At 38.8% G+C, this 21650-nt stretch overlaps 1 protein-coding gene across 3 annotated transcripts; it reads right to left on the reverse strand.

Moving 5' to 3' along the window:
* Positions 1 to 883: 883 nt before the first annotated feature.
* Positions 884 to 18678, reverse strand: si:ch211-171h4.5 (myelin-associated glycoprotein). Of its 3 annotated transcripts, none has more exons than XM_037793729.1 (13): positions 18613 to 18678; positions 18041 to 18128; positions 17618 to 17826; positions 16544 to 16697; positions 15578 to 15735; positions 15215 to 15371; positions 11623 to 11759; positions 10693 to 10831; positions 8712 to 8811; positions 8388 to 8406; positions 3115 to 3192; positions 2126 to 2329; positions 884 to 2094 (listed from the first exon to the last, which is right to left on the reverse strand). In XM_037793729.1, exons 2-12 carry the CDS (start codon positions 18087 to 18089, stop codon positions 2234 to 2236), a joined length of 1296 nt encoding a protein of 431 aa, XP_037649657.1. In that variant the 5' UTR covers positions 18090 to 18128; positions 18613 to 18678; the 3' UTR covers positions 884 to 2094; positions 2126 to 2233. The 3 variants fall into 3 exon arrangements, with proteins under 3 accessions (XP_037649657.1, XP_037649658.1, XP_037649655.1); XM_037793730.1 differs by having other exon boundaries at positions 15215 to 15368; positions 18041 to 18131; positions 18613 to 18676; XM_037793727.1 differs by having other exon boundaries at positions 18041 to 18131; positions 18613 to 18676.
* Positions 18679 to 21650: the final 2972 nt, after the last annotated feature.

Below are 21650 nucleotides of genomic sequence, written 5' to 3' on the forward strand. Positions count from 1 at the left end.
ATCATTTCCCCAGCCACCCACGCTCCGGATATCTTCTACTTTTCTATCTTTTTTCTCTCTCTCTCTCTCTCTGTTTCCTGACCTCTGTTGAAGGAAGGAATGTGAGGAATGCATCAGTGAATGGGCGAGTGGGGGAGGCAGCATGTAAATGACTGACGGATGCAGGTTTTTTTTGCTCGGTGAATCTGACGTGTGCTCGCAGAAAGTTTGAAAAAAAATTTGCCGAAGGTGTTTATTATTACAATAATTACTGGCAACAGCAGAGCACACTCAGAAAAAAGAGTCCAAACATGAAATGATGCAAGCCAGCACCTGTGTTAAAACTTTCAGTAAAAGGCATGAAAAGACACAGTTTGGCATTTGGCCCATGGACGCTTTTGTCTAATTTTTAGGGATCAAACACTGACACAGACTAAACGGCCACCAATTTAATCACATTAGGCAGGAATTCAGCGTGGCAGCCAGACAACAGCACCATAGACAATAACCCAAGCATGAAATCAAAGCATAGATTGAAGTAACCGACGTGCCGGTGCTTCCTGTGGAATTTCTGGAGGATGTGGGAGCTTGGCGTTCTGTCTGAAAAACCTCGCCATGACTCTGAGCTCATTCTGTTCCAGGGAGTTTAGATCATCATATAGAAGGACAGTTATGTTATGCAGCTGTTACTTTTTCCAACCAAGACAGAAGTTCATGTTTTCAGCCCCGTCTGTGTTTGCTTGTTACCACGTTAGCTAAAAAAAGGTTTCAGATTTGGCTCATCTGTCGTCTCTTTCCCCTGTTGTTGGAGGGTTTTTATGGTCTTGGACACACACATCTGGTGATGGATGTCAGAAATAGCCAAAAACGTTCTGTCCAGGACGCCAGGAGCAACATGTGGCAGGAGATGGCTGCTGCTACAAAGCACATCAGGTGTTTTTATCACAACTGACAGTCACCTGTTGCCACGGATACAAACAAATTTTGGCTTAAAGGTGCAGTGTGTAGGATTTGGCGACATCTAGCGGTGAAGTTGCAGATTGCAACCAATTGAAACTTCTCCCGTGTGCCAAGCGTGCAGGAGAACTACGGTGACCATCGCGAAAATGTGAATGTCCCCTATCATTTTGGTCGCCTAAAAAGTGTCTTATTTATAGCATTCGGTGGTACTTAGCTTCACCCTCTTGTGTCCCTTCTGGTTGCAAAAAAAACCAAGATGGCGACGGCCGAAATGTCAAACTCGAAGCTTCAAAACGACAGTCCACAAACCAATGGGTGACATCACAAAAATAAATAAATAAATAAATAAATAAATATAAACTGGTCAAAAAACTGAAAGCTTGAAAATAAACTTCAAGCAATATATATTGAAATACATAATTAAATACAGAAAATTATATTACAAATAATTTTTGCAATACACAACATCAAAATCACAACTGAGTAAAAATTCATTATGTTAGTGTCCACGTTTTGTTTGGATAAAAATGTCTGTTAATAATATTTAAGTGGGGGAAAAGTAAATATTAAGTTAACACCCGTGCATCTGGCAAGCATCTCAGTGAACCATCAACACATTGTCTGCTGATTGGTTGACAATTCTATTTCACAACATAAGCTGTTTTCATGTGCACCAGTAAATTACCAAAGATTATGTGTCACTTCGCAGATCAAAGAGCTCAAAGTGGAAATTAATGAGGCAGAAGTGACATCACCATTTTAGTGTGTCGTACAGAAGACCCTTTGAAGCAGTCTGACTGAAGTTGTGTGCGGAAAATGACGCTGCGTATTAACGTCAGCATAACCTCTTAACCCAAAAGTCTGAAAATGTCCTAAAACTTTAAGCTTCAGATCATCACAAATGAGCCGAAAGGATATTTTGTTAAGAGTAGAGAAGGAATTATAAAAAATAAAGGAGTCTTAACCTCTTAAAAGTATTTATTTTTCCCTTAGAGGTCCATCTTAATCTCACTGGCCTAACAGGGACCCCTTATTCACATGTAAATTCCAGTTTCCAGATAAAATATTTTCCAAAGATATAATGATGAATAACAGGACATGTGATGAAGTATGTGTGAGACATCTACAGTAGAAGTTTACCAAAAACTAGATATAAGCATGACAAGGCTTCAAAGAATGCTTGAAACAAGTGGATAAAGAATATGGAGAAGACATTTCCGGACACAAAATCTATATAATATTTAAATTTGAAGCTTTAACATGCATATTTGAATGAGAACTTTAACCCATTCCTTCAGGTCCTCTTTGGCGACGGTTGATTTTTGAATGTGGCTTGCAGGGCGATGGGGTTCTCATAGTCAGGAGAGGGCATCGGTTTACGCTGTCGAGGCTTGTTGGGATAAAAAAAATAAAAAAAACCCCACACACATTAGAAGACAGGAACACACAGATAGTTATATAAAACTTCATACTGTTGCATGATTTAAATGTATTTATATTGACCAAAAAACCCTCCAAAACGAAACAAGAAATTAAAAAAAAAATCAGTTTTAGATATTTGTTGACACTCAATGGGATTTATTTTTAGATCTTTATGCCATGTTAATAAAACATGTAATAAAACATGTTAAAGGTCCCATATTATAAAAAAGTGAGATTTTCATGTTGTTTTTATTATAAAGCAGGCCTAAGTCCTATATAAATACTGTGAAAGTATCGAAGCGCTCAATCCACAGGGAAATACACACAGCCCGTATTCAGAAACTCTGCATTTGAAACAAGCTGTCAGGATTTCTGTCCATTTGTGATGTCACAAATATACAATATTTAGACCCTTGACACAGATTTAAACGTAAACATTCTAAATGTGTCCCAGTTTTTTCCTTATATGTGTATGTTGCAATTTCGTCGCAATTCTGTCGAAATGCACTAAAACAGAGCGTTTAAGACAGAGGGTAAATACAGGTTTATTCAGGCAGACAGTATGAGGAAAATAAAGTTTTTTTTTTAACATTATAGCATGTAAACATGTTCTTGTAGAAACACAAAATACAAGTATGATCCTGAAAATGAGCATAATATGGGACCTTTAAGGCAATTCAGCACTGGCTTCACTTTTCAGATATGGATCTATCATTTTATTAAATATGTATACGGTATAAGGTTTGTAGATACCTGGAGTCGGTCATAGTCAGAGGCTGCACTGCAGGTCATCAGATCTGCGTAGGTGTGTTGCCCCTTCAACTCAATCTGCTGCAAAAAATAGAAAAGAAAGAAATTGTATTAATCCAGTTGACGACATTATCATTATCGACAACCCAGCTACAGACGCAAATTAACCGTATTCAAAGTTATACTTGTTGACTATAACTTTGGGAAAGTTGAGGTTAAAGGAGCTATAAACAACTCTAACTGCGGTATTGGATGTGTATATTGAGCATGAATTCAGTATTTCCGGATGTGAGAGCAATATTAGACACCACGACTGAATTTCACTACTCTATCTAATGTCGAAAGAGTTGCTTACTCTGTTAGAAAAAAAGAGGAAGTAAAAGGAAAGTAAACTGTGTTTATGTTGTACCATATGATTGATTTACAGTTGTTGTGATGAAATGAGTAAATCTTGATGGGTATTGCAAATTTCCCCACTGCGGGACTAATAAAGGAATATCTGATTTTATCTTATCTTATCTTAAATCTGACCTTGAGGTTAGATAAACCGTTTCCAGAGGTCACGAATGAACGTCTGTGCTCAAAACAGCATTTCTTTTTGCACATATGTTGAGAAAAGATCAGGCATCTAAAGCATCTTCAGTAATTGTTGAATTTTAGACAGTTATATGAAGAAGAAGCAGAAGAAGAAGCAGAAGAAGAAGCAGAAGAAGAAGAAGAAGAAAAAGAAAAAGAAGAAGAAGAAGAAAGCACTTTTCATTTTTTTCACTATGTTATATTTTACATATTACATAGTACACACAGGCCCGAAATACACACACATGCACAAACAGGACCTACATACATTAATGGAGAGATGTCAGAGTCCCTGACAGGCGCCCCGAGCAGTTGGGGGGTTTGGTGCCTTGCTCAAGGCACCAAGAGGCAAACTGGCATCTCTCCAGCGACAAGTTCACAATCAGAACTTGGTCCATGCGGGGATTTGAACCGGCGACCCTCTGGTTTCCAAGTCCCTATAGACCAGGGGTGTCAAACGTATGGCCCGCGGGCCGGATCAGGCCCGCGAACGGGTTTAATCCAGCCCGCGGGATGATTTTACAAAGCATAACAAGGAGCTGCAATTTTTCAATGAAAGAAACTGCTGTTCTAAATGTGTCCACTGGATGTCGCAATAGCAATTCTGGGGGAAATGTTGTTTGTTGTCCCCCATAAAATGAATCTAAATGAATTAAAAAACTCTATTACTTTTCTTGAAATTATTCAATTTGTTCAGAACCATCCTTCTTTTCATCCGTGGTTAATGGAAACTGGGCTTTTACCATCTTTTCGATCCTGCCAATCTTGTAAAGAAACAATGTCTTTGGGCAAGAGAAAATGCAGTGATGGTGTTTCTTGGCGTTGTTTCAAAATAAAATGCAATAAACCATCAATTTCCATTCGAAAGGGATCATTTTTCGAGCAATCTAAGTTGACCCTGAAGAATGCATTTGTTTTTCTGTTTTGTTGGGCCCAAAATCACAATAATGAGACAATAAAAAAGTTAATGGGGTTTTCTGATGGGAAAATAACGAACTGGTCGCGTTTTTGTTGAGAAATAGTTGCCCAAAATTTATATCAAAAAATAATCAGAATTGGGGTGCCCGCAAAAATTGTTGAGATCGATGAAACTGTTATATCGCGTAGAAAGTATAACAGAGGATAAATACTAAAAACGGAGTGGATGTTTGGTGGGGTTTGCAGGGAAACAAAAAAGAGATTTTTAGTCCATGTACCTGACAGAAAAGAACAAACTTTGTTGGATTTAATTGAGAAACATATTGCTCCTGGTTCAATAATCATTTCTGATTGCTGGAAATCTTACTTCAATATTAAGAAAATGGGGTACATACACAGGACAATAAATCACTCTAAAAACTTTGTAGATCCAAACAACCCAGAAGTACATACACAAAGTATTGAAAGCACATGGAATGTCTTGAAAAATGGATCAAGCGCAGAGGAACCAATATAAGCGATTTTGTTGATGAATATATTGATGAATTTAATTTCAAAAAGAGTTCAAAAAATGCATTTTATGATTTAATTCAGTTGATTAAGAATAAATACAGCTTTTAATTTTGATTTTTGTTAATTCTTTATGGGGGACAAATAACCAATTTTATCCCAATTCTGTTAAGCAAGCAAACTGTTTATACCGGGGCTAAGCAAGTAGGCTACAGCCAGTCCGGAGCTAGCTTGTCATTCTGCCTGCCCGATTTGAACATTACATGCTTTGGCACCCTCATTGCCCCAAAATGTCTCTGTCAAAAAAGAGAAAAGTGGACGCAGAGTGCAGACTGTTCCAAGAAAAATGGTCATCCTCCTATTTATTCACGGAAGTGAATGGGAAAGCTGTGTGTTTGTTGTGTTTACAGCAAGTTTCAGTGCTGAAAGAATATAACGTTCGTCGCCACTATGAGACTCTTCATGCTGACAAATACAACAACTTTCAAGGACAACAGAGAAGAGAGAAGGTGAATGAATTGTTGGCGGGTCTGAAGAAACAGCAGTCTGTGTTTACTCATAGCCGAGAAATCAGTGACGCTGCAGTGAAAGCCAGCTACCTTATTGCTAATGAAATTGCAGTGGCTTCAAAGCCATTTAGTGAGGGGGAATTTGTGAAAACATGCATGCTGAAGGCTGCGGAGATTGTGTGCCCTGAAAAGCGCCAGGCTTTTTCAAATATCAGCCTGACAAGAAACACAGTTGCAGACAGGATTTCTGATCTTTCGGCGGATTTGGACAGCCAATTGAAGTGCAAAGTAAAGTCATTTATTGCGTTTTCAGTTGCAATTGACGAAAGCACTGACTTTACAGATGTTGCGCAACTGGCCATATTCATCCGCGGAGTTGATGACACTTTGACCGTCACTGAGGAGTTCGTGGAGTTGGTGCCAATGACGGATACCACAACAGCAGCTGATATTTTCACCGCACTCGTCGGCGCCCTAGACAGGGTCGGAGTGGACTGGTCCCGCGCTGTCAGCCTGGCTACAGATGGTGCGCCCTCAATGATCGGGAAAAAAGCAGGTGTTGTGACAAAGTTCAGAGAGAAAGTGCAGACTGCAAATGGAGAACGTGATTTTTGGACTTTTCACTGTATTTTGCATCAGGAGGCTTTGTGTTGCAAGTCATTAAAGATGGATAACGTCATGAAGGTGGTCGTCCAAACTGTTAATTTCATCCGATCCAGAGGCCTGAATCACCGTCAGTTTGACAGCCTTCTCAGAGAGAAAGACCACAACTATGGGCTGCCATACCACACCGAGGTAAGATGGTTAAGCCGAGGTGCTGTGCTGAGGCGTTTCTTTGAATTACGAGAGGAAATTGAACAGTTCATGGAAAAAAAGGGCAAACCAGTGTTAGAATTTCAGTCCACAGAATGGATGCAGGACCTTGCATTTATGGTGGATGTTACAGAGCACTTGAATAACTTGAACAAAATGCTGCAAGGGCGCAACAAAGTTGTCACGCAGTATTATGACAGCATATGTGCGTTCAAGTTGAAGCTGTCATTGTGGGAGACGCAACTCGCAGGTGGTGATGCAGCTCACTTTCCTTGTCTGAAAGATATGTGCGCGACCCAACATGCCGCAGACATGAAGCGGTTCAAAGATAAAATAACGGGACTATTGCGGGAGTTTGAGCAACGTTTTCAGATTTTTGGTGAACTGGAGAAAGACTTCAAAGTTTTTTGCTCGCCATTCACCGCGAATGCCTCTGATCTGCCCGTCAACATCCAACTTGAAATAATAGACTTGCAGTGTGACTCAGATTTGAAGGGCAAATTTGCCGCAGCTGGCTTGGACACATTTTATCAGTATCTCTTGCCACGTTACCCCAACTTGACAGCCCTTGCTGCAAAAGTGTTGTGCATGTTTGGAACCACATATCTTTGTGAGCAAGTTTTCTCTGTAATGAGCATCAATAAAACAAATCTGCGCTCAAGGCTCACGAACAAGCACTTGAATAACATCCTGAAATTGGCTGCCACTCAGGATGTGACGCTTGATATTGATGCACTTGTGAAAGCTAAAAGATGCCAGGTTTCAGGAGTGAAATAAACAATGGGTAATCCCACTTAAAATGCTGCATGAGACACTGCACCCTGATATAGTTCTGTGAAAATGATTGTCTTCTGTGGAAATTTAAAGAAAGTGAACAGTGTGTGATTTACTGTAATAATGTCAGTCACTTCAATTCATAAGTTTGGTTTGTTGAAATTGTTCATGCATTGCACAGCTTTTATTTTTCTATCAATAAATAGTTTAGCCTACAAGGCAGGGAGTAACTCAACCCTCTTGAATAGTTTCTACCTCAGTTTGTATGGTTTGTTGAGTTAGCACAGGGTTAATATGTGGAAATGACAAATGAGGTATTTGATACCTAGAAGAGTTGTTTTATTTATTTATTATCTATTTCGTATTTTGTTCAATCCCAGATAGGCTGTGACTTAAAGTTTAATGGCTTTGTAGATACACTGAGACGAAGTTTAAGTTCCAATCACTGAGGCATTGTGTTCTTGAAATTGCACCAATTCTTTCCTCAGAATTTTCAACTAACTTGAAGTGTTTTGTCAAGAGGATTATTTGTGATGTGTACATTTTCAGAATGTGCTTGTACTATTTTGGACCAAAGTAAAACAAAGAAAACAATCTGAAGTTGTCGTTATTTTTAAGTTATTATGCCATGATTTTACCGGTCCGGCCCACTTGAGAATACATTTTTCTTCATGTGGCCCCTGAGCTAAAATGAGTTTGACACCCCTGCTATAGACTGAGCTATTGCTGCCCCCAGAATACTTTGACAGAAAATGTAAGCATTGTGTCTTTTCTTAATCATGTTTCCTGCACGTGGTCCTTTCTTATTAGGAAAACTGTTTATCTCACTTATCATGCACAAAACACATGTTGTGTATTTATATTTGCCTGTGCTTGTGTATTTTCAAAACCAATTAGACCAGGATTGTTTATTTAGTGAGCGCTGCAGGGAAGAGACTCACTTTTTAAAAGGAAAAACGACGTATCGCATGTTTCACTGTTAGTCACCGTGACTTCCTTTTTCAGTCAAACAGAAAGGATGAAGGATGTCAGCGAGACGAGACAGTGACTAGACCGTGACGTGCAGAGGATGTCAAAACTCCTTATCAGATCTATTAGCGCTGTGCGGGGGTTCTTTTATCTCTCTGTCTGGCAGCCTGTCACTTTCTCTGTTTGTGGTGAAAAATTTCCGCTTACCTTCAGACATCTGGAAATACTTGGGATGAGGAGAAACACAAACAGAGAAGGAATGTTAGCCAAAATTACAAGGAAAGATTTGTGTTGGCAGAGCACCGAGATGCAGATCAAGTTCTGTTCAACACCAACCAAAGTTGTTTTCAACAACTGGGAGTGTCTAATAATTACAGTAAACTACAATATCTTGATGGAATATCACATTTAAGGAAACTTTGGTTTCCCAGGAACAGAAAGTGATACAGCCAAAACAATCCTTTAGGCATGTAAGGGGAGATGTGGAGGAGGGAAATGAGAAGGTCAAAATGGCAAAAACTACATTCTTACCTTTGAAACTTGTACACATCCACAGCAACGGTCATGACGTAAAGGACCATCACCAGTCCACATATAATGTAGGGAATCACCACAACACACTCGCTGCTGCCTGACAAACAGGATCAAAACACAACAGAACAACAGACAACAAATTAAGAGTCAGAAAATTAATAAGAAAACTCTTATCAGTAGGGCTGTCCTTTTTTTGGGCCCGTTTCTGAGTGGCTCGCTAAAGGTTCAAAGAATTTGTACATAAACTTGATAACACAAATTCATTTTGTAATGTTTATTATTCTTATTCTTATTCTTATTCTTGTTCTTATTATTCAGGCGAATTAATTGCTGTTTTTAGAGGCTTTAGGTGCTCGAAAACTGAATGAATGTGTGAATTTGTCGAATGTGACAAAATGGCTTGAAAGCGTCCCCTACAAAATTTCTAAAATTGAGCCCCTCATTGTGGTTTCACCAGAGGCCTGTTCTACGAAGCAAGGTTTTGGGGTTATCGGGGTAACTTCAGGGTTAACCCTTCAGGGATTTCCGTCCTACGAAGGTGGATCACTTCTTACCGGGGTAGATCGCCATGGTAACTGATGCTGAACAGCTGACCTGCTCCGGAGCAGGTTATGTTCCAGATAAGAGATCAACTGGTATAAAAGCACCACTTACTGACCAATCAGAGCTCAATGCAGTGATCGTATGGTAATATTACACAAATACGAAGAAGTTTAAGTCATAATCCAGGCTGAAAGCAACACAGTTTAAACTGACAAATGCAGGAAGGACCAATGGATTTATGTTGTGGGTGTTTACCGCTTTGAATTATATTTTTATACTTATTTTTTTTACTTGGTCTTTAGTCCGTTTCATACCGCTAGACACGCGGACGCACCTGAAAGAAGGTTCAAATGGTCATACACGCCCCACATATGTTATTGTTCATCATGAGGTATAACCCATTCATATATAATATTTCTTATAGCTATTTAAATCTATACGACTATGTCCGACTTTTGAGTGTTCCGTTAAATTAATAAGTCTGTTAAGTTTTTTCTTTCACCAGCTGTCCTTCCTGCATTTGGCAGCTTCAACTGTGTTACTTTTAGTCTGGATTAAGAGTTTAACTTCTTCGTATTTGTCTAATATAGTTTACTCTTCCTTTGTAAAATGTGTCTCTCTGCCTGTCTGTCTGCAAGTCAGTAGACTTGTCCATGTCTGTGATTGGTCAGATGCTGAAAACAACGCCCCGTTCATGTGAACGCGCTCATAACCAAACTGAGAAACCCTGGGTTGATTTAGGACCGTTTAGCGAGACTGCGGTTGTTAGGGCTAGTTCAGCCAGATAACGAGAAGATACCCTGGGTATGTTGAACTGGCTTCGTAGAACAGGCCTCAGGTGTATGTAGGTGTATTTAACATGCTGAGAAGTACAAAAAAGCCTCTTGGGGGTATGCCGTAAACCCAACAGGAAGTCAGACATTTTGACTTAACTGTGTAATTTTATGAGGATTTTGGCCATTTCCAGGCTCTGTACTTTAACAAACTCTTCCTAGCCATACTAGATACATATTTGCGCAAGAAAATACAATAATAATAATAATAATAACAATAATAATAATCATTAGAAGATCAAATGGTCCTCGGATCAACGTTGACTAATCAAAGCTGCAAGCAGTGATGAACGAGCCTTCGCGAATTTATGTTGTGTGGTCTGCACATGATATACAGGAATTTAATGCATATTTAGTGTGTTCTCTAGCACCGCATGGTGGACACAGGAAGTGGTTACACAATTTGCAATAGGTCAGTTCCTGCGGCATGCATTACACGCAGGAAATAATGTGTAACTCATGCGTGCAGTGTCTGATGCTCATAGAAATGTACGGCTGCGTCGACCGGCGCCTCGTGTCCGGCACCGACGTGCAGGAAGGTGCGAGGGCCCGTTGATCGCTGCTTGCAGCTTTAATATTGGTTTACGTTACTCTAAGTTTACCTGTAGCGTTGTTGACCTCCAGAGACACAGGCCTGGATGTCTGGGTGCCCATCTGGGCTTCAGCTTCACACAGATACACCCCTCTGTCATTGTGACTGACCTGCAGGACCAGCACTTCTCCTTCACCCTTCTTAGTCCACTGTTATGAAGAGAGAGGTGATAAATGTTCCAGTTAAAAGCTAAAATGAGACCAATTTTTAGGGTAAAAAAACACAAAAAGTCTCTGTGATGGTTTGATACATACTGTACATGAGTTTGTCCAACAGGAGAAGAAGTGTGATGTTTACCAATGACATGATTGATGGGAATTAAAGTGCCGTTTTCACATTTTTGTGAGAATCTGGTTTACTGCACACTGAGTAGGATGTGCTTAAATTTGATCAGAGTATAAGAGTACTCTTATAGTGTTTAGCCAGTTTCCAATAAGAAATCTAACTTGGGGTCCTTACAAAACACCGTATGGCCAAATGCATGTGGACACTTCAACATTACACTAATGTGTGATTGTTGAACATGTAATTCCAAAGACATTAACATTAATCAGCTGCTAATGCTTATTTTTGAACATTGCTGAATATTTGGCAATAAGGTCTGGCTAGAAGTTTGCGTTCCAGTTCTTCTCCAAGATATCGGATGGGTTTGAGGTCAGGGCACTGTGCAGACCAGTAAAGTTCTTCAACACCAAACTGGGAGAATGGTTTATCTATGGCCCTGGCCTCATGTACGGGGGACTATTGTCTAAAATATAATTTTTATTTATCATTGAATGCTGCAGCATTAAGACCCCCCTTTGACAAACAGCTACGCTAAAAATACACAAAAGTATCTGAAGAGCATTGTCCACATACTTTTGGCTACATACAGTAGGTGAGATAAATATGTTCCTGAAAGATCATACACATAATAAAAAATGAATAGATTATCTGTTACCGTTCCACTGTCAGCTCTGTACCAGGTGTAGCGGCTCACAGGGGGGTTAGCATCACTCCGACACGTAAACATCACAGAGCGGCCCTCAGAAACAGGAGCAGAAGTGCTGAGTGTTGCCACGGTGACTCTGGGAGCATCTGTTGGGAAACACACAGTGATATCTGGTGTTAAAATGATAGGCAAGCTTTTGCTGCTAAATCCAGTCATGGAAAGTACATTTACTCAAGTACTCTACTTTGAGGTAAACTGTATTTTACTTGAATATTTTACATTTTCTGTTACTTTATTACTACGCCACTACATTTGAGAGGGAAATATTGTACTTTTTACTGCACTACATTTATTTGATAATGTGCAGATTCAGATCAACAATAAAAAAATGCAAGCAACAAATACATTATGAATTATCAACCTGATCTCATGGGAAGGCATATAAATAGCACAACATTTTAAAGGTCCCATATCATTCTTATTTTCAGGTTCATACTTGTATTTTGTGTTTCTACTAGAAGATGTTGTTCAAAAAACACATTCATTTCTCATATTATCTGCCTGAATATACCTGTATTTACACTCCGTCTGAAACGCTCCGCTCCTCTGTTGCTAGGCAACAGTTTGGGTCCATGTTTACTTCCTGTCAGCTGATGTTATTTACATACACTGCAACAGGAAATAAACTGGGACACATTTAGAATGTTTACGTTTAAAACCGTGTAATGGTCTAAATATTGTATATTTGTGACATCACAAATGGACAGAAATCCTCACGACTTGTTTCTGAATACGGGCTATGTGTATTTCTCCGTATATTGAGCGTTTTGATAGTTAAACAGTATTTTTATAGCACTTAAACCTGCTTTATAATATAAAAGACATACAAATCTTACTTTTTACAATATGGGACCTTTAAGGACATTCCACATGTCATGATAACACATTTTTTCACTTTTCCCGTGTCATTTAACACCACTTCTATACCATGAGATGATCGCGGTCATGATTAAGCAACAAAACCACTCACATACGGATTGATTTCGTTCTGACCATCACAAAAAAAATGTCTATGTGCACGAATCAACACATTCAATTTTGTGACTATTTCACGAACTGCTGTGCGACTGGGCTGACCCGTCCACCTCCCCTCCCCCCCTCCCACCATAAGCAGTCTTTCTCAGTTTTTATTCTACGTCACTAGCTCAGAGCGTACCATGTTCACGCGGATGCATTTACATTGCAGTCAGTACGGACAGCTTGCCATGAAATGACATGCCACAAGCAAGAATGGCGTTGTGATTGTAAGCATTACTTACAAAACGTTTCAATCATACGCCATTTGGTGAGATTTGGATGTATAAAGTAATTCAAATTAGCTCCTCTTTTACCAGCTGCAGCACTAAAGTGATGAACAAATTAATACTTCAATAATTTTGATCCAATTATCCCACTGAACAAAGACACGCCCAAAAGGCATCAATTTAACGTCTCAGTGGATGTCCGAAGACGTCCACTGAGGAGCCAGAATGAAAGTTTTTTGTGATGTCTTTTTTAAACGTCTTTTTAAAGTTCAACTATTGATGTCAACTTGAGTTGCACATCTACAGATGTCCAAAAGGGGTCCTAGTCAGACGTCTAGATATTGAACCCATTTTGCACGTCCACCAGACGTACAAAAGCGGGTCTGGACTGACGGACGTTATACAGACATGATCTAAACGTCTTCCTGACGTCACTTTTGCTGGGATATAATATACATTGTTCTCAAATGGATCATTCTGCATAATGAGTACTTTTACTTTATGTATATTTTGATGGTAGTACTTTAGTACTGAAATGAATGCATGACTTTTACTTGTAACAGAGTATTTCTACGAGTAAAAGATCTGAGTACCTCTTCTTGCACTATCACAAACACAGTCCTACTGTCTGCAGTACAGTAACAAAGGCACCTTGTGTCGTGCTTGCAGCCATACGTTGGACTTCAGCGGTTGGTTACATCCGTCAACGCCAAGTTAAGACAAGTTCAGCTCTTCAAACACTGACTGGTTAGAGGAAAACTTCCGTCTGTGCCAAAAAAAATCCCCTTCAGGTCACAAGAGACAAGAAGTCATGTCTAAACAAGTCAACCGTATTCCCAAACAACGTTGTATACTGTCTAACACATTCATCAACTTAATGGGCAATAAGTGTCAGTGCCTTCTTCATAATGAAGGAAGCAGGAAGGAAGGAAGGGAAGACGGACTTGTCAAATGTGTCTGTGAAGGAAGCAATCAATCATCAATATCTAGGTATTAGTATAGAAAACAACCAAATTCTCAGGAAATGCTTCCAAAACCTTTTGGAGTTGTGTGTTAAATCAAAGCAACGTCTATTTTTGCCCCCTTGTCATATTTATACTTATACATCACTACAATTCAGAGGGAAATATTGTACTTTTTAGTCCACTACATTTATTTGATAACTTCCGAATATTTAACACAAAATATGATATATTGTTATTGATTAAGCTACACAGCAGTATATAAAGTAGTTGAGATTAGCCCCACCTATATCAGCTGTAACATTAAAGTGATAATAATGATCCATTAATATAATTATTCTTGGAATTTTACTTGTAATGGGGTATTTCTACACATTGGAATTGCTATTTAAACTTAAAGGTCCCATATCGTGCTCATTTTCAGGTTCATACTTGTATTTTGTGTTTCTACTAGAACATGTTTAGATGCTTTAATGTTAAAAAAAACCTTTATTTTCCTCATACTGTCGGCCTGAATATGCCTCTATTTACCCTCTGTCTGAAACACTCTGATACACAGGAAATGAACTGGTACACATTTAGAATGTTTACGTTTAAAACCATGTAATGGTCTAAATATTGTATATTTGTGACATCACAAATGGACAGAAATCCTAACGGCTTGTTTCAAACGCACAATTTCTGAATACGGGCTGTGTGTATTTCTCCGTATATTGAGCGTTTTGATAGTTTAATAGTATTTATAAAGCACTTAAACCTGCTTTATAATATAAAAGACATGAAAATCTCACTTTTTACGATAAGGGACCTATAAATACAGTACTTGAGTAAATTAGTTGCTTTCCACCAGAGATTTCTCTTGCGACCACTTTGGTTCCTCTGCTCTGGGTTAGAAATTACTAGCATCATAATGTACACAGCTTCTGAATTTTAATTTCTTTGATTTTCATTTACTTTGTCTTTCTTTTATCTTTTTTCTACCTCTTCAGTCCGTCTGTTCTGCTGCTGTAACAGTTGTATTTCCTCCGATGGATCATTAAAATCAGTTCTTGTGTTGTTACTGTTTATCACCTACATGCAGATATCGTTAGCTCATATTATAAAATAAATTGTCAGTGATGGAGAGAAACTTTTCAGAAATTTTTGAACTCTCCTCTTTTTTACATTCACGCTTGAGGACATTTTCAATAAGCTATTGCAGTCGATTTAACAGATTTAGATATCAGGGCTTTTATTTCCACTAGAGTAAAATATAATGTACTTCTATTTCACTGTGGTACTCTGTCCACCTCTACATGGTTTCCTATAAATAAAGACAAACACTGAGTGTCTCACAGAGGATGTTGAGTCTCTGAGTCGTAGCAGACGGCTGGCTGCTGCCACCTTTAGTCAGCGGGTAGGAGACAGAGCAGGAGACGCTCTGATTGTGATGGTCGGCTGAAGCGATGAAGGTCAGTGTGGAGGTCATGATTGTCTGTCGATTCTCACTCTGCTTTTGCAAAAAAGAGAGGAAAACACCTACATTACTGAAGTGTTGATGAAATAAAACACGGTGTATAGACTTTTTGACTGAATCTACTGCAGAGTCATTTTTCTGGGAATGAATGCCGATTGTAATCTTTCCCACTGAGGACAAACATTAATGGGTGTTAGTGTTTTTTTTTGTCCAGTGGGAAAAGGACATTAGTGCTCCATCACCTGCTGCATTTGCGTCTGCTCCTGCCAGGCGTTGTTTTGGGGGAGCCAGGTGATGGAGGGGGGCAGGATGGAGCAGGGCACCGGGACTGAACACTGCAGATTCACCTGGGTTCCCTCTGACACCGGACTCTCAGAGGTCAGCTGGGGAGGAGGCATCTCTGTCGAGAAGTTAGAGCAGTTACAGTTAGAGAAAAATACAATTTGGATTCATGTTTTTCTGTTCCACCTGATGGATGGAAGTCCAAAATTCACTCTTCTTTTAGCTCTGTTTTTGGTCTCCACCAACTCCTGAGGGAAATATCTGTCTCTTTAGCTGCTAAATACTCCATTATGTTCACCAGGTGAGGCTGAGGGTAGTGTGCAGATTGTTTTTTTAGAGCTTTTTCACTGAAAAGTGAAGCAGAACAGTAAAGTTGCGGGCCAGAAAACCAAAACAACGAGCTGAAAGAAGCCTTGTGAAGCTGAGAGGAGCTGCGGAGTCTAACTCTTTTTGTGTTTGTCACTATGACCGTCTGCTTTCACATTACACATTGTCATGAAAATATTGATTATAACCGCTTTATAGTTTAACACAGGGCAGAAAAATAACTCGGACATCTAGTTGTGCTTTTGCGAGCTGCGAGTAGCGAACTTGGTTTCAATCATCATCATAATAAAACATTATCACTCTACAATATCTACACTATTTTAAACTCCGTTCTGACTTTTTAAAGTTTGCCTCATTTTGTCACTTTGTCAGAGCAGATGATTCAAACATGATTCATTTAGAGTTTTTTTTTCCCCTCCAGTCTCATCTTTTTTCTCTTCATCAATTTTCGTTTTCAACAGACCTTCCTGTCACCACACAGTAAGTCCAAGATTTAGTGATTCATAACTTATGGTCAAATATTTGTACACTTGAATTTGAGACAGAAGGACCACAAGTCACCATTTCCAACCGCCTCGGATGACTTCCTCGGTTCATACCTGGTCGGATGTCAATGTCGACTCCTTCAGGGAAAGTGAACTTGACGTGGTTTGAACATTCGAGCCTGAAGAAGTACACGTCGCTGTAGTTCTTTGGGAAGCTGGTGAACATTGTAGTGCAGTTTTTCTTTGTTAGGTCGCCGACTATTTTCCCCTAAAAGTACAAATCAGAAGTTTAGTTACCAAATATGTCAGGCTCAATTGTAAAGTTGACGTGGTTGATCAGGATGCTCGTTTCCTGTTTTTTAAACAGTTAACAGTTTGCAGACAATTACACTAAATTGTCAAAATGTGAGTGTAACTGCTTGTCAAACTCACCGTTATCTTACAAAATGTATATGTGGTTATTCTATACACATAGCTATACTTTAAAGGAATAGGTGAGCATTTTTTCTTACCCAGAGTTAGATGAGAAGATTGATACCATTCATGTGAAGTACAGAGTCAGGACGTGGTTAGCCTAGCTTAGCATAAAGACTGGGAGCAGGGGGAAACAGCTAGCCTGGCTAAAATACACCGAACAACACCTCTAAAGCTCACTAATTAACCGACCTGATCTCAAGGGTTAAGTGTATAAATAGCAAGACATTTTAAGGACATTCCGTTTGTCATGATAACGCATTCTAGGCTTTCCACGTGCTGTTACCATGAAACAGTCGCAGTTATTCCGAGGCAATAAAACCACTTAGTTAGGATTAGGAAAAACATCATGGTCCGGCTTAAAATAAGTATGTAAATTAAATTAAATACTTACATAAGCAACGTAAAAGAAGTACGGAAAACACATCACAAACATCACTAAAGTAACTTTAAAATAACTCAACAACACTTTAGTCCACGAACTCCGAAAGACCTGTGTTTGTCGGACACGTCCACCTTGCCTCCCGCACACCAAGCAGTCTTTCACACTTTTTATTCTACGTCACTAGCTCTGAGCATAGCGTATTCACGCTGATGCGTTTACATTGCAGTCCGTACAGACTACATGGTGTGAAATGACACGCCAAAAGCAAGAACGGCTTTAACGTATACGATCAAGTAGCTCGAGTGTTGCTTCAGAGGGGAGAGACCTACTTGTACGGTGTTAGAGTTAGGACTCCGTGCAGTGAAGACGACAGGACCGGACATTTTTCCTTTCCTCCAGACACCACCATCTGAGCAGTTGACGATGTTTGCTTCCTCATTGTCGGGGAGCTCAAAACGACATGGGACTGTGACACAGGAGTCACTCATGCCCATGATGCTTTGGGGCTGCGTCACACCCCAGGTTTTACAAAAGACACCTGGAGAGGCAAAATACAAGTCTTTAAAATGCAGAGGTGACGAAGCAACGGCACATACTCAATCTCTGTGCTTCCATTCAACTTCATTAATAATTCACTCTCCCAGACTAAAAAATAAATTTTGATTTGACTGAAAAAAACCCCCAAAACAAATAAAATCTAAACTTCCACCTTTTGAAATATCCTTTACGTGTGCAATCAGGGAAATACTGACCTTGCATCAGAGCGATGAGCAAAGTGACAACCGCTAGACCAACACCCATCTCAGCTGGATGAGAAGAAGAGTTTAAATCCAAGATGAACTACTGATCATTAAACAAAACCAAAGAAAAGGGAGAAAAAAAGGAACAAATTGCATCATTATGTACTGAAAGAAAATGATTTCTGCAATGATGCAAAAAAAGAAATCACAATTAATTTAGTCCGAAAATGGTTGAAAGAGAAATTAATTCTGAGATGAACATCGAATTGAACATATTACATTTTGTGGATGCTGTTATTTAATGTAACTTCTTAAAAGAACACTTAAAATAAATAATTGAACCTTTAACTCTGCCTTATACATTCAGTCAATGCAAACTTCAAGATGTTAAAAATAAAACTTATACAGAGATAAATTGCCACTAATTTCCCCCCAGAAATGTCCTTTTGCTGTTGTTTTCAATGCACAATATTTGAGTTAATCAACAGACATTAAAGTTTAGTAGTAAGGAATTATTAAAGCTAAACAACAAGTCATTTAGGAAAAGCATAACTTTCCCACATATTCATATCCTTCATGTTTACCTGTCAAAAGATGATGAGCAGTTCATCCAGAGCAGAGTTCAGTGTGTTTGTCTTTGTGAAGTGAAAGACGAATGAGCTTTTAAAAAAAGGAAGTTAGGAACTTTACTGAGGATGTTTCAAAACACGCTTTGAAATCAAGACTAAGAGTCGACTTTACCAAAGCAGTGCTTTGAGCTGCATGCTAACACCACAATGACAATGCTGGCATGTTTAATGTTTACCGTGCTCACCACCGTGTGTTCATTTAGCAGGTTAGCTTCCTAATATTTGCCAACTAAACACATAGTATAACGGAGGATAATGTGAATGTCAGATCATTTTGGTGGGCAAAATTGACCAAAAGCTGAATCTCATTTACCTCCATTGTTTTGGGCTGGATGCTGAAATCTTGGAGACAGAATCAAATCTCTCTACAAGACTAGATACCACTTAAAGTGAGTATCTTAACAATTAGGTTTTTAATAGATTGGGGCATCTGATCCCTTACATTTAATCAAACCTGATCAGGGCCGGCTCTAGCCCTTCTGGTGCCATGGACGAAAATTTAGATTTGGAGCCCCCATCCCTTGCTCTAGCTATAGCGTTCTAGGGTTCAACCCCCCAGAACCCTAAACCGTACCACACATCAGAAATCACAATGGTTTTAAGACAAAAATTAAGATTTTTATTTTCATAAATAAAATAACTGTATTTATCACAATACAAATGAACAATTGGTCACTGATATTGTGATTTAAAAGTTTTTATTCAGTTTTTACTACAATTTACACTTTTATTAACAAATAAACAAAAGTGTGAGACAGACAGGTACAGGGGTGAAAAGTGTATGTCTTTATTTATTTATTTGTTCATTTGTTACCTCAATTCAGAAAATGAGGAGGGGCGCCCAACGCAAGGTGCAGCCCTATAGGAAACCGCCTATATGACCCATGCCAAGGGTCAGCAACCTGTGGCTCCGGAGTCACATGTGGCTCTTTAGCTCCTCTCCAGTGGCTCCCCGCGGATTTTTTAAAATGGAAATGAATAACTGTTTTGTGTTTACATATTAATTTTTTTTTTTATCATTGTTGTAGGTCTACGGTACGACGGAGTATTAGTGCCACATTGAGGAAAAATAAATAAATCTGAGATTTCGAGAATAAAGTCGTAATATTACGAGAAAAAACAATTGTAATATTACGAGAATAAAAAGTCGTAGTATTACGAAAATAAAGTCATTATATTATAAAGTCATTATATTATAAAGTAGTAAGTTATGACTTTATTCTCGTAATTTTACGACTTTTTTTCTCGTAAAGTTATGACTTTATTCTCGTAATATTATGACTTTATTCTGGAAATCTCAGATGTTTTTTCCCTCAATGTGGCCCTAATACTCCATAGTACATTTGCACTTTGGCCCTCACTGCATTAGACTTATATACTATATACTTAGACTATAAACTGTGTTACCTTCATCACAATGCTCATATGTTTTGCGGCTCCAGACAGATTTTTATTCTTTTTTTTTTGCCTAAAATGGCTCTTTTGATAGTAAAGGTTGCTGACCCCTGAGCTAATGCCTTAGGCAGGCCCTGAACCTGATGTAGAGAAGCACACTGTTTTTTTGCACACTAGGAAATATTCAGCAAGGCTTCAAAATCTGCATGTGAATCACAATAAAAACAACTTCCCTTTCTGACATCAGAGGGCAGCACGAGCAGGAAAATCAGATGTTTGCACACTAGTGTTTGAGCCGCCAGGGTGCAGCATTAGGAGAAATATTATTGACTGCAGTTGGAAATCTATAGTTTTTGTGTGCACATATCCAACAATAACCAAATGTCTGCACTTAAATACTTGTGAGGGCTATCAACGACATAATGCATTCCTTTGTCCCAAACATTAAACCTCACACCAACCTTTACTATAATCTTAATCTAAACTGTAATCTAACCTTAATCCTAAAAAACAACCAACAGCCTACTGAAGAAATGACAAAATGTCCTCACTCTAACTCTAATTGGTCCTTACAAAGATAGTAAGAGCACACATAGGCAAAAATAACATGTTTAATGCATGCAAGAAACTGCATGTGATTATCATAAAGTGTCCGTAAAGGGGAAACTCGTGGGTACCCATAGAACCCATTTTAATTCACATATCTGGAGGTCAGAGGTCAAGGGACCCATTTGAAAATGGCCATGACAGTTTTTCCTCGCCAAAATTTAGCCTAACTTTGGAACGTTATGTAGCCTCCTTCCCCATCTCTACCTTCACTCCAACTCTAACACTGAACCCGCCTCTAAAAGACAGTAAAATCGGTCAAGATCACCCGCGGGCGGGTTAATGACCTACTTAAAGATGCAGTAACTTTTGTTTTTGTTTCCTGGAGCTAAATATAGAAACTGTCTGCACTTCACCATTGTACAGTGCAGGCTTATTTATTTAATGATTTTGTTATTCATCAAAAGGAAAATCCTTGAATTTATCTGCATTTATGTAGAATAATACAAAAATCCAGTTTGAAAATACTATTTAGAGCTCTATACACTTTCACTTTTACCATTTATTTGTATAGTTTTATTATTGTCATTATTAGTTCAGCGTTGCATCGGCAGCTCAGACCCTCTTTTGCGGTTTCTTTCTTCTTTTTTCTTCTTCTTTAACTTTCTATTACTGGAAACCACCTGTGACCTTGTTTACCGTCAACAGCAATGAGCAGTTTATGATGTTTGGGAACCTAAATTGAGGTTACAATCACTTCTACTTTTTGGAAGGGGTTTCTTTGTTTGTGGAAATCGTAAAAAAAACCTAAAACAGTGAGAATGAATCTTGTAAAAAAAAGACCAACATGCACCACGATGGATTGTTTTGTTTTCCTTGTGGAATAGTGAAGATTATCTAAAGTTATCTGTTGTAATAACACAAGGGTCATCGGCCCGGTTTAGATGATTCTGATTGGCCGAGGAGACTCGAGGGGAATTTAATGACTATCAGATTAACACAAGACGGTCATACTCTGTCCGTTTATGCATGTGTGTGTGTGTGTGTGTGTG

This window comes from Sebastes umbrosus, chromosome 15 (assembly GCF_015220745.1).
Source record: "Sebastes umbrosus isolate fSebUmb1 chromosome 15, fSebUmb1.pri, whole genome shotgun sequence".
Lineage (NCBI taxonomy): Eukaryota > Metazoa > Chordata > Actinopteri > Perciformes > Sebastidae > Sebastes > Sebastes umbrosus.